The sequence below is a fragment of the Puntigrus tetrazona genome, chromosome 10, assembly GCF_018831695.1.
Source record: "Puntigrus tetrazona isolate hp1 chromosome 10, ASM1883169v1, whole genome shotgun sequence".
Lineage (NCBI taxonomy): Eukaryota > Metazoa > Chordata > Actinopteri > Cypriniformes > Cyprinidae > Puntigrus > Puntigrus tetrazona.
The window spans coordinates 4,031,568-4,045,542 of record NC_056708.1 but is presented as its reverse complement, the minus strand read 5'-3'; the positions used below and the strand labels follow the sequence as shown (position 1 = coordinate 4,045,542).

Here is a 13,975-nt window from a genome sequence, read left to right as displayed (position 1 = left end):
ATTGTCCGTTAAACTTCATGTTACCAAATGCATTAAACTATCTCTGATAATCTTTCTGTCCAAATAAGGACATTCATACATGCACACGACTATAGCACAAAACTTCCCTTCAGTTCGGCTGTGTGAAAAGTGATAAGACGTTTCCAACCAAGCATAGGGTAGTTCTTTCGAAAATTATCACAGTAGAGCTGACAAAAGAGACTTCCAAGGCATTCAGAGCCATTTCAGCTGTTACAGCTTTAGCCCAAACCACACATATGGAATACAAATATCATGTCAATGTCCTTTTAACATGATTGTAGGCTAATGTAAGTCTAAAAACTGACAAAATCAGCTTATAGAGGATACTTGTAAAATGTAAAAAATGTCTCTTTATAGAAATACAGACCCAGAAAAACCGATGCTTTCTAGAACAAGAACATCCCCTAATTTAATTTAATTTTAGTTTAACACAAACTACTTCAGCACACACCGCTGTGCTCCAAAAAGTGTATACTGCAGCTCACATCATTTGCACAATCAGGCTTGACTTGATATCTCATCGCACAACACATCATGTATCTGAATTATTCCACTGATATACGGGATGCGTTAAAGGGCTGTGGAGATAAAATATCTCAAAAGGTTGCAAAGCCTTGACCTTATAACATCACTGACGAGAAAAGAAGATAACAGCTCCACGGACCAACATAAATGACACAATTACACATTAAAATTATTGCAGAATGTTGTATCAAACTAAAATTGATTTTGTGGTATGGCTTAGAGCTTTTATCAAATGGCAAAGGTTTATTAAATCTACGTGAACACCCAAATTTGTCTTAAATCACGTTAAAAGAACATCTTTATTAAATTTTCCAGCCTTTATTCTATTCTATGCAGATGCACTCCCCCAAAAAATAACCCCAATACGTCTATAATAATCAATTATTTCCAAATGAAGAGTTCATTTGCAAAAACATTTGTTATTGTTTTTAACAATTTTCAAAAATCTTTACCATTTTTTAAATCATGCATTCCGATGGTTTATTTTGCATAGGTTAAAAAAAGTATCTGAGCTAACAATTGAAACATAATTTACTAAAAAGAGTTCTGTTTTTGCAAATATAACTCAAATATAGCTAGCACTCAGTTATCTGTTAATAACCTTAAAATCCTGTATTTTTTCCAAACTGCAATATATAGCATCATAAATGTCAATTTTTTTCCAATAGAGTGCAGCACTAATGATTACTAAAACAATTACTAAAAATGATAGATGTTTTACTGTAGTAAAAGTAACTGGCAATTAGAAAAATGTTACAGTGGCTGTCATAAGCTCTAAAATCAGGCTTTACAAAATAAATATATTAGATGCTTTTAGCTTTATGGTACACAGAAAAACCCCAGATTCATTACTAATAGTTACAAGGTCTGTATGCACAAAAACAACAGAATTTTGAGAATCAAGACACAATTAAATGATGAAATCTATCATGCAGAGAAACAGTTTGAATAATGAAATAATTGATTTCCAGTGGATATGGATGAGAATACAGAGACCCGTCACCACACCATGATCTTATATGCTACAATTATGACAGGCTCAGTGAGGCTATTTGACGTTCATCACAATCCAGATCGAACCGTGATCACTGAATGACTGATTTAATAATGATCACGGTTTCATTAGTATGATTGGCTGGTGAATACGAATTGCTCTTTCTATGTGTTGTTACCAGCATTTGACTATAGCGTGTCCGTCTGGAGTGTGTGAATGCTGCTGTACCTACAGACTGATGAGAACACAGGTTAATGCGTTACAGTCTTATCATCAGTGTGTGTGTGTGTGTGTGTGTGTGCGTGTGTGTCACACCTGGAAGTGCTGATCAGCATCAGACTCTCCGATCTGCTGCAGGAGTTCACCACTGGCCTGACCCACATTACCCGCTGCTTGCAGGAGGTTCTGTCGTGGCTGAAGACACACAAAGTAATATTAACATACCAAAATAGCAAAGTCAACATTAAAGCAGTATTTGCTCATATTTACACAATTATTAGCATTTTCTAAAGGACACGCAGGTGTTAAACTTTAGCTGTAGTACTGTTCTGCATGCTTTTTTTTATAGTTTGTTCTTCAAGATTTTACTGAAAGCAATTTATTCTGCAAGGATTCATTAAAGTGATCCAAAGAGATGGTGACATTATTTTAATTTTAAACAGTTCTTAAATTGTAATTTTTTAAACTAGATAAACTAAATGTTTCAGATAAACTAAATGTGAGCTTGGTGAGCCTAAGAGATGTCTTTCACAAACATAAAAAAAAAAAATATTATTGACCCCAAATGGAAGTTTGTTTAGGTTTAAAGCTTAGATTTCTTCCAAAAAACTAAGAGAACCAGATTGAAAAACTTTAATCTTATTCCCTCCTCCAACTTCAAGATCCCTACATTGCTGCAGAAATACCAGCCTAGTGTTTACAAAATTAACATGCAAAGAAGGTCAAGGACAATTTTGTAAATGAGAACAGAGTTTTTAGGAGTGCACGGAGTACATATGAGCTAAATAAGACCTATTACTTAGCTTGGATCATGCAAAGAAAGATGTGAGTATCTTGGATGACATGGGGGGTGGATAAATTATCAGGAAATGTTTATTCTGGAAGTGGAATATTCTTTTAAACACAACCACTAAATGCCAATGCTGCTACATGAACCACATCAACTGTTTGCCTCATTCCCAATCCCATGTTTGTACTCGGGTAATACCTCAGTATTAGAGGGCTGAGCGGTCTTGAGCATATCGGACACAGCGCACGCCAGGTTCTTGGCAGCACCCAAAGCTGCTGGCCATTTCCTCCTCGTCCTCCATCAGCGCTGCCAACAGTTTCACACCTTTAGACATCTCGGTCAGGTTGGAGGAGATGGTGGTGACTGCACAGCCCACAGCGGTGTAATCCGTCTCTGCTGGGTCTCCTGACAGACACGTTCAGTGAGAAACATTTACCACATGACCAAACGATGAGGGAAAGATGACTTTTCAAATATCCGGCATTCCACTAGCTTGTTTTAGTATGCTTTTAGTTTTGATAAAGCACCAATAAAAAGTGATGACTAGTGTCACCTGCAGTCAGATTGACCATAGAGGCAGTTCCCGCAGTTATGGCGTCCACCTGAGAATGAATCTCATGTTTGGACTCATCCATTTTGTTCTTCCTCCATGCTTGAGAGGCCTAAACATTAGAGAGAGAGGGGATGTTCATTAATATACTGAGCACATGATATACATTCCTCACTATATTGTTAATCCATATTGGTTTGTTATTAAGTCTTGTCCACATTTTTCCTTTTGGTCCCACTTCTATTTAGTCAGAATCTCCTTAAATATAATTTCTGAACCCTATCAAAGTCTCTTAATCTAAAATGTCAATATCACTGGGACATATTTCAGTATCACAATACATATTCATTATTAAATAAGACTTTTTCCTCTATAAACTCCAGATGTTTTTACTTAAATGACACCAAGTGAGGTAGATGTTATAGTTAAAATATATACTGGGTAGGTTTAAGGGATCTTAAATACGGTCATGCAGAATAAGACATTAATATGTGCTTTATAAGTATCAATAAACAGTCACTATGCTTGGATATATAACAGCTAATAGTGTGCCTGATCTAAAGTGTTACCTTCTGCATGATCAGTTCAAAAATGACTTTACATGTGTGTATATAATATATATGCGTTTACTGTGCATATTTATAATGTATACATAAATATACATATGGTAGGATATTCTGAAAATATAATACATTTATATCATCAATATTAGTATACAAAATATACAAACATATTTTCTGTGTGCATATATATATATATATATATACACAATATTGTTTAGTAACTAATGTCGACAAAGTTTAATAAATATTTTTAAATGCATTATTCATTGTTTACCTTTACCTTTAATTTAATTAATAACTAATTTATTAATTAATTTATTAACTAATGTTAACACCTGACACCTTATCGTAAAGTGTATTTCCGCAGATAATTCATCTCACCGCATCAGTGCCCAGTGGAGGCAGGGCGTCAAACTCATCAAGAGAGGCCTGAACTGCTTGTACCGCCTGCATACTGGAGTTAATGGTGCCGGTCAAAGCCTGCTGAGCTGAGGTCTGCAAAACACAGAGAACACAGACAGCTCACTGTACGGTCCAAACAAACAGTGCTGACAGCTAAAATGATCACAACTCCATAGACGTGTCTCATATTCGTATCAAAAGCAAAGCCAATCCTTCACATTCAGTGGTTGTTCCAAAGGTATGTTTGTGTTTTTGTATATCTGACCAGAGGCGGCATGTGTCCTCTGTGCATCTGCCCACTGGTGATGTGCTGTTTGGCCTGTGGCATGGAGCCCATTTGAAAGCTCTCTGGACCACCTGCACCAGAGCGGATGATGGCCGGCAGAGCAACGGAGCCCGTTTCCACTTTCACAACTTTATTAAACTGCTGCTGAAGAACTGTTGACCTGGAGCATAATGTCACAGTTTTCCATTAGATTGAATGGTGTAGCTCAAACAATGTGCGACATATTCAAGCTGATAAAATAACACCATGCTACTTTCATGCACACTAGAACTCACTTTTTGGGAGATACCGAGTCTTCCAGCATAGTTGACTCCTCATCGCCTTCCAGGCCGAAGTGATCTTTGCTCTTTTTCTGCAGATAAAAAAAAAAAAAAAGGTTTCAGGCACAAAGATACTTGAGAGCAGGAACTGAATGAAGCACTTTGTTGCCAGATCAGACTGTATCTTTCTCTAGGCTGGTTAAACATGAAGGTTTGTTGAGGAATTTCTCACACCACAGAAAACCAGCAGCAGCAATTTCACAAAGACCCATCACACAAGCATTAAAAATTAGACAGACAAGATAAGGTGGGAAAAAAAGCCTATTAAATGAGTTGCAAATCTGACTCTCTCTCGGTCACAGAGGTTAATGTGAAACTAGGAGCATGGTGGTTGTGAAGTGTGTTTATGTCAGGGGTGCTTGGCCATTGCAAAATCCAAAAGACTTCAAAAGAGTCATTGAATACCTGCAGTAGCAGATTATGTGTGATTATGTGCGATCAGCAGAAGACTTCCAGAGCCAAACCCTCATAACAGCATAAAGACTATATATATATATATATATATATATATATAACCTTGATTGCAATATTGATTGCAATATTACACAACTCCAATCTGCTAAGATGCTGTAAATATTAACACAATGAAAAATGTATTGCGAAAAGCACTATACAAATAATACTTGACTTGAATAAACCCTTTATTAAGTAATTAAAACGGTTTCACAAGAAAAAACAAAAACAATGACGCATCAGTCTCCGCAAATGATTAAGCACAATGTGTACAGCATTCACCAAATGAACAATCATAAATGGAAAACACTGATAACTTTATCAAATCCAGTTAAAAATGTTTTCCTTAAAAGGTTTTCCTCACTCTTTCTGAGGGTAAGGCTAGTCTCACGTGTCCAAAAAATGTGAAAACAAAAATAAGTTGTCAGGCTTCACATGATTTATTGCATTTTACAAATGAGGTCATGCCATGTTACCTTTTTGAGAATGATGTCGATGTAACCAGCGATGAGTTGTGCAATCTGCTCTCCTTCAGTGGTCTGAACAGAGTAGTAACCATCCTGATAGTCTCCAAAGTCCTGAAGAAAACATGTAGCATGACACTTAATAAGGCAACAAAAATAATGATTAATGAACTTGGTGTTTCATTGTTATTGAGAAGTGAATTGTGCATTCATATATTAGGCTATATAAAGTGAGCAAAAATTGTTTTAGGTTTTGAAAAAAAATAAAATAAATAAACCCACAATTTTTTTTATACATTTCATCGTAAAATTACCAAGCAGGCATGGTCCAACCTAATTCGCCAAGTTTGATAAATCTGTGCAGCAAGAAAAAAAAAAAATTGCAAAATGTATTGAGTCTGAGCGTCTACTAACAGAGAGCTGTAGGACGGAAATAATTAATTTAACGTAATCAATACGTCTGCAGCCAGAGTCTAAATAGTGAACTACTGCTGTGCTTCGTGATCCATGAACAATGTCACTTCCTGGATCCAGTGTTCAGCATTGATTACTGCTTCAGCTTCGTCTATTACAAGAAACAGGAACTGATTAAAGGTCTGTCGCAGCTTTAGCATTCTTGCAAGTGTGCATTATTAGTTTCGCAAATTGGGATTTGGAAAGAACAAAAGGAGGTTTGTTTGTTGATGAAAAGCTAATATTAAATTAAAACATACCAATATACGATTCAAATAAACACATTTGAAATAAAAATATTTATTTACAAAGTGTAATACAAGTCTCTGGTGTCCTCAATACGTGTCTGACGTTTTAGCACAAAATACCCTACAGATTATTTATTATATCATTTTGAAAATGCCTATTTTGAGTAGAAACAGAAACACTCAGATTATGACCCTAAATAGTGTTCTGTGTTTGTCTTGGTAACCATTGTTGCTTGTGAAATTAAAATGATAGCAGGTGGAAATTTACAGATTAAGGGATGGTAATATTATATTTGAGCAAGATCAGACGCACTCAGTTGGCAGAAAAAAAGCTTACTACACAAAGTTACTGGGTTACTCTTATTCATGTTTCCTTGGTTGGTAAACGCAATGGGGACCTGATTATAGCGCTTAAAACCTGGAAATGGTTTTTCAGATTTTCATGATATGTCACGTTTACAAACTTCACTTGTCATTCCAAAGACTTTAGTTCATCTTACAATTCATTTCAACAAAGTTCTGTACTTTTTGACACATTGCTGTTAAGTTGATTTTCAAAGGATGGACACAAACGACTTTTCATTTTAGCGTAAACCCTTGAAATATTTGGTGATTTGTATTATTATATTAATCACCTAAACGATCCTTATTATCTCCAAAATTGACCAAATCAGACTGAAACGGTAACCACAGAGCTGTGAAACGAACCATAGAAACTCCACCCTTAGCGTACATCGTCATGCGCAGTGTCCAGAGTGAGTAATTATCAGAACACAGTGTGTGTGTGTGTTTAGAGGAGTGTGTTGGTACCAGGGTGAAGCTTTTGGGAGAAGCCGCCCAGCGTTTGATGTTGGTCAGACTCCATTCCTGCATCACTTCTTTGGTCTTCTCGTCCACTCTCATTACGCTCTCTTTAGTGATGCCCAACAAACGTGGAACAAGCTTATTCTTTCCTTTCATTTTTTCCTGTAAAGAGAATAAACATTACAATTAACAAGGAAAGCATGAGCCATTTATTAATGTTAGAGCTCGGATAGGGCGTAAGATATTTACCTTGACTAAGAAGAAGGACACTCCATAGGTTTTTAGAGATCTGGCCAGTTTGACGTAGCTGACTTTGGCCTCAATCTCGGTCATGTTTTGGCAGTTTTTGTGTGCCTTAAAGATACGAGTTCATAATTTTATTAAAACTCATATAGCCCATAGTGCCGCATCTAACATGGCTTTGAAAAAAAATGCACTCTCAATTCTATTCTTTTAAAGCATTTTAAGTCGTATTCTATTTGTTGTCTTTTTATTTATTATTAAAATGAACAAACAGCAAAAAAAGAGCAATGTTGCTGTCAACGGGCAGGCGAGACACGGAGCCCACAACTAATCTAAATATTCATACAGAAAGTGCGCAAGAAATGTTACAATGCTTTGGATAAAATTGATAAATTACAAATAATTTGCATAACCTTACCTGGAAGATCTTTTTCGCCCTTGTTCTTGATGTACTCTTTGGGCAGGAATTCTTTCAAACTGGAGACAGACGTGAAGCGAGAATGTTACATTCATTAATATTTTGAGGATTGGCGAACAAAGCAGTAGCTTGTGCAGGGATCTGGTGTATAAAATAGTGCTGTCAACCACTTCCAAAATAAAAGCTTTTGCTTAAATAATATATGTTTATGTACTGTGTATATAGAAATATGTAAAAAAAACAACATTTGAAATACCATGCACCCATTAATTATTCATAGAAACAGAAGTAATTTCCTAAACTCTGTTCCTGATTAAATTGTTAACAAAGACAAGACATAACAGCTGCTATAACTAAACTATTAAAAACTGTATATGAAAATATGATCAGAAAAAAAAAATTATGCAAATAAACCAATATTTGACTTAATTGCTTGCATTTCTGTTTTCATCCAGCTTGAAAAATGCAGAATCTGTTGGTTTTGATGGCAAACTTAACTTAACTAAGGAATGAATGCTGTACAAGATGGGAATAAACAGAAATGTGTTGAGCTCACTCTAGAAATCCAGGTTTGTGTTTTGACTCATTGTGGTCTCCAAACTGGATCTGGCACTGGTATCCAGCAAACTCGCATGCCTTATCGAAAGAGACGGGGTGGGAGCCATTCAGGATGTCATCACGGGCCTGGGATACAACATACGGTACATAAATGTGTATACTAAAAGTGAAGCAATGCACAAACCATCACAATTACAGCCAATCGGACCATTAATGATGTTTAACATACTTTTACGTAGACTGGTTTTAGACCAATGAGACTTACTGAGTGTACAGTAGCTTCACCCATTTAAATGCCACAGAAATAACTGACAGAATGCTTCGCCACTAAGGACAAACGCTAATCTCAGATCCAAAACGAAACAAGCTCTTTCATTTTTCTTTACAAATGACCTTGATTGAAAGATGACGTTCTGTGGCGTTTACCTGCACATAGAGCAAGTTGAGCTGTACCGGGTCCCTGGAATCTACATTCTGGTCCGAGTAGAAGAACTTTCTTCTGAGAAGCAGCATCTCAGACTCCTCTACACCCTGCTCTCGCAGAGTCCGCCCATGATCCAACCAATTCACTGTTCAAATACAGCTCTGACATCAGTGAATTCAACTAGATTCCAAAATATCATCCACATGTAAAAGCTTGACTGAATTTTCATTTCTCATCATCTTAAAAACCTTTACATTTTGGGATTTTGAAAAGAAATTCAATAATATGTATTTTTTTAAATAGATTAGCCAAAGCACAGAGTGAAGAAAATCAGTCAACAAGAACCTACAATACTTAAAAATAATGCATTTTGTCACTACGAAAGGGGAACAGGTCGAGAATACACTGTTTCTTAAAATGGCAAACAGCATGTTTATTTTATTCAGGAGGAGGAAGTGACATACGCTCATCATCTGTGTGAAGTTTCTGTTTGAGCTTCTCCATTTTTTTGTCATCCCTCAGGAGGGTCTTGTCTCTTTTCAGTGTCCCTGTGGTCTCTTCCTTCTTTTCCTCTCCCACGTCACGCACCAGTGAGTACTCGTCATAGTTTGTGATGCCTAAAAAAAAAAAACAAGTGTTTTACTCTCTCACTGCATTCAAACTGCTCCTCAAGGGTCATAATAGTTTATAAAACCTCTAAATATATTTTTTACCTCCATTTAAAAAAAGCGCTACTGGCTACACCCAAATGCAGTTTTAGTAATCTGATCACAAAATGTAGACTCCACCTATATTTACCAGTAGCCACTATTTATTGGATCATCAAAAAAATGTATCTTTATACCAAGTGAGAACAGGGACAATGTGACTGGATGACTATCCCATGTGGTACAGTGTATATAGAGAAAAACAGCGGTCTTATCACTGAACCTTGTGGTACCCCTATGCTTCTGCACTGTAAGCCAATCCAAGTGTTATCCATCTATAATATAACACGGACATTAACTTACCTATTCTGGCACAGATGGTCATTAGCATGTCACTGACGATTTTTGAGTCATCCACCATGACTGTTTTAACAGTTCCATCCAACATGCGGATCTTCAGGGGTCTCTGTTTCTTTTTGTACTCCAGAGTGTCCTAAAAAATGCATGTTCTAATGAAAATCTTTTATAAATCCCAACGAATTATGTTCACTAGGTTACCTGCTGTATTAAGGTCTACCATGCTTATATAATTTTAATATAACACTGTCTTTACAAATAATGTTGGCATTTACATTCTTTAATTTGACAGATGCTACAAAGTAATTTAATTACATTTTATACACAGTCAATACACTGGTAATTAGCACTTGACCCTGGTTTTACTAGAACCATGCTTTACCAGTTACAGATGCATGGATTCATTTCAAATACAAACTAATTTAACATTTCATTCCCCTCAAGACAATCCCAGTAAAAATATAGAAACAACGAGCATCACATCTTGATGTTTTATTTAAAATATTCTAAACTCACCCCATTTCTTAGCATGTAGTAGTCCAGGGCTTTGCCTGCTTCTAGCCAAATACCTTTCTTTGGGTCCTCATCTGACAGGAAGAGGCCATAGTCACTGGCTGCAAGAAGACAGAAGAGTTAGCGCGCAGTTAGACTGCATTTTACAACCTGATAAGACCGTCAAAATAGGAAGGGGCACTGACTAAACGCTTCCCATAATTTCCTGAATTTTAAAAATACAGGATTCTTAATGCTTATCATTCTTGAAAATAATTCAAAATACACACCAAAAATAATGTAGCGTAATTGCTACATAATGTAATGTTAATAACATGGTTAATTATTTTATGGACCATTCACACAGAGCACATTTCTGCATTTAAAAAAGCATGATGCAAATGGGTGTTTAAAAAAAAAAAAAAATAATAATAATTTTCGTATTCACCTGCTGTCTGATTGATGGTTTTCTGTGCACATACCCAAATGTTTCTTTTCTTTGCATATTTGATTTATTGTGTTTATTTAAGCTACTTACTTCACACTTACACTTAATTTGTAGCTATTATCATCGATTTGATTACTTAATAATGTTTGAACCAGTAGTTTTTGCTGTGGTAAGGAAATGGAAAAAATTAACTGTAAAATTTCCCAGGTTTTACTCCTAACAACCTTATTTATTATTAGAAAGAACCTTATTTATTGTTAAACAATTACTTCAACTTGCTGAGCTCTACATAAATTGCATGTTTGAGATTTAAAAAAAACAACTACTGTCTCCAGTTTCAAGCACTAGCGACACTGTTTGGTTTCCAGAAACTTTGATTTTCTTTCTTAAGTGATTAGGTCAAGTTAGAAAATACACACCGTTTTACTTAAAATTGGGCCCAGGTTGCTGCTCAGTTTATGTAAACACTTTGACTATAATTTTCATTGGTGATGCCAAGAAAGAATTTGAGCTTTTTCCTTGGATTAGATAGCGTCCTCCAAATGTAATGCTGCAACACCGACAGACGAGCTATTTAAGACAACTGCACATTCCACATAAGCTGTTGAGTTTGGACGAAAGCGGTCTGTCAAACAGACGAATGGCTCACAGGTTAAGACAAGTATGTAGAGTGGTACCGAGGACTATTACGTAACAAGCTGGGACCCAGCCGCACCCTGATACAGGCCCATTATAGCGGCGCAGCACAAACTAGATTTATGCTTGATTTTGAGTTTAGTTAGTTTACTCTGTAAAGAAAGAATCTGGGTGGAACAAACGCTAAAAAGGAATTCAAAATCAGAGATGTTATGCTGGGATTTTAGCCAAATATTGTTAATTTGACTAGTGTTGCTGCCCATGACAGCTGTAGGCAATGTATTAAGTTTTTATGAAATGTGAGAGAGGTTGTTAAACGTGGAATAGAGGAAGACTAACAGTCAAACTGATTTGATTTAACGTCTGATAACAAATTTTATGTGGTGTGATGGGTTTTAGTGATGGTGGTTTCAACTCAATGTTTTACTCGGGTACTCGTGCATTCTGGATAATATTGCTATTGTTTAATTGGAGATTTTAAAGCCACATCGTTAAAATTCAAACGCGTTGTTTTCTATGAGCGTACGCTAGGGATGTACCAAATTAAAAATTCTTGGCCAAAGCCAAACAACATGAATCACTGGACCGAATAATGAACACGGCTTTTGCATTTTCCCCATACATTTTGATAATTATTTTTTTAATAATTGCATAAATTAAATAGCTAAAATGTGCTTTTTACTGTTTTATCGAGCTTTTCCAAAAATAAAAGTAAAAAAATAAAAGCAATATTTAACTTCCTTAGAAATATTCTAGACCCCCTTTTAAAACATTTGAAAATATTACAGATACCAACTGGAACACTGTGCATGAGTGTTATAATAAAGATGTTATTAATAAAGATCATTATTATTATATTACTTTTCTTATTTTATTTTAAAAATGCATGAAAATGTTACTGAGCAGCTGTTTAGTAACAATGTTTTAGTGCAGATCCCTAGAATACACACACCAGCGTAAAAAGCCAAATTTTAAGTAAATTTTGCCTCAAACTACAAATTCTAAGCTGCTTATTAATAGTTAGTAAGATAGTTGTTAAGTTTGGGTATTGGGTAGGATTATGGATGTACAAAATGCTCATGCAGAATTAGTTAATAGTAGGAATTGGTCCCTATACCAGAGCGTTATCCAAAATGATTTTTTTCATTATTTTGATACATGATACTGTAAATATGACACAAGTTACTAACTGTGCTTTAAATTTTATAGTTGAGCTGTGAATATTTCTGCCACCAAATGCTCAATAACACTGCCATTCGCATGAGAGCTTCTAATGCTTTTGGTCTGAATTTGGCACTTTTCAGGTGATGGGACTCACGCTGGCCGAGCTGTGCTTCTGGAACTCTCTCCCTGATGATGCGACAGGCGTCGTACACCATGGTGGAGGGCTCGAACTGCATGGTCTTCACCACATTCCCCACCCCGATCTTCAGCGACAGCGCCACCATGACTGACACTACGGGACTGTGCCACTGCTACTCCTGCAAAACAAACACCACACAAACTCTTAACACTCTTTTCAAGCTGACAGGACGACATTATTCATGATTAACCAAACCTGGAGGAATTATTGTAGATTGCAGGACAATGAAAAGGTAACGTATAGTTATTTTGTCTTCTCACGCATTTCTGTTGTTGATCCAATTACGCGTGAGAAAAAGACACAGGCAGGATGAACTGCCCTGTTAGAGGCCGATTTCACTCTGAGATTTTACCAGAAACAAGGAACAAAGTAAGTCCTTTTTCCCTTTTACTTAAGGATCTATTTTAATAGATCAAATAAGGCCTACGTAAACGTCTACTAATACTACTTCAAAATTACCCTGCTTTCATTGCAAGATGCAATCACATAAATGATACCACAACAGAAAACCCAAATCTGAAAAAACACCAGCGAGAAAACAAGAGAGTGTCCTACACGAAGCCAATGTTGCATGAAAGGCAAAGACTGTATTTTAAAGAACTACTTCAGTAGTTTTTGGTGTTTCTATTTTCCATATCCTTTCTTGTACATCCCCAAGAAAAAATCCCCAGCTTTGGGAAAATACCTCAGTGAATCAGAGGAATGCTGGCAGAGACTAAACAACAGTGATGTGGGATAGAAGCTATAATGCACCACAATCTATGGAAAATGTGAACTACGATGAGATGAAGATTAGCTGTCATTTAAAGAAAAAGAACACAAAGGTGAGAAGACACTGAATTTTTTGTTAAAGCAAAGAAGAAACAAGACAAACATAGTTCTCCTGCATATCGACATTACGCAGAACCTATAAAAAAAAAAAAAAAAAAAAAGGAGCCAATCATTGGTCAGAAACAAAAATAAAGAATTCTTGGAGGAAATTATAGGAAATTATACCTATATTCGTCATTCATAAAATTACATTTTCATGTTGGTGCATAACCTATAAATTACATTTGTAGCTTTTTATATTTTGTTTACTATTTGTGGATTTTCACCGCAAAGATGAGAAAAATTACACAAATGAATGTATTATTTAATTATGAATTTATTATAACGCTTATGTATTATTTACGGATTAATTCGTTTTATGTTGCTTGATATGAGTCCTTTAAAACTTTACCAGTTGCTTATTTCCTGTAAGGGTAACCAAAAGAGCACTGTCACAAATCTAGTGTGCATGGCAGTGTTGAGGTCA

The 13,975-nt window shown here is 35.9% G+C and overlaps 1 protein-coding gene across 1 annotated transcript in view; it reads right to left on the bottom strand.

Moving 5' to 3' along the window:
* LOC122352388 (talin-1-like) overlaps positions 1 to 13,975 on the bottom strand; it is a 66,609-nt gene that overhangs the window by 34,100 nt on the left and 18,534 nt on the right. The window contains 18 exon segments of the mRNA XM_043249801.1: positions 1,856 to 1,954; positions 2,748 to 2,820; positions 2,822 to 2,954; positions 3,103 to 3,211; positions 4,044 to 4,157; positions 4,330 to 4,510; positions 4,626 to 4,702; positions 5,600 to 5,701; positions 7,099 to 7,254; positions 7,342 to 7,446; positions 7,754 to 7,769; positions 7,771 to 7,812; positions 8,310 to 8,437; positions 8,738 to 8,880; positions 9,200 to 9,352; positions 9,746 to 9,875; positions 10,256 to 10,353; positions 12,634 to 12,796. Of these exon segments, the coding sequence (XP_043105736.1) occupies positions 1,856 to 1,954; positions 2,748 to 2,820; positions 2,822 to 2,954; positions 3,103 to 3,211; positions 4,044 to 4,157; positions 4,330 to 4,510; positions 4,626 to 4,702; positions 5,600 to 5,701; positions 7,099 to 7,254; positions 7,342 to 7,446; positions 7,754 to 7,769; positions 7,771 to 7,812; positions 8,310 to 8,437; positions 8,738 to 8,880; positions 9,200 to 9,352; positions 9,746 to 9,875; positions 10,256 to 10,353; positions 12,634 to 12,763 (1,989 nt within the window). The 5' untranslated portion in view covers positions 12,764 to 12,796.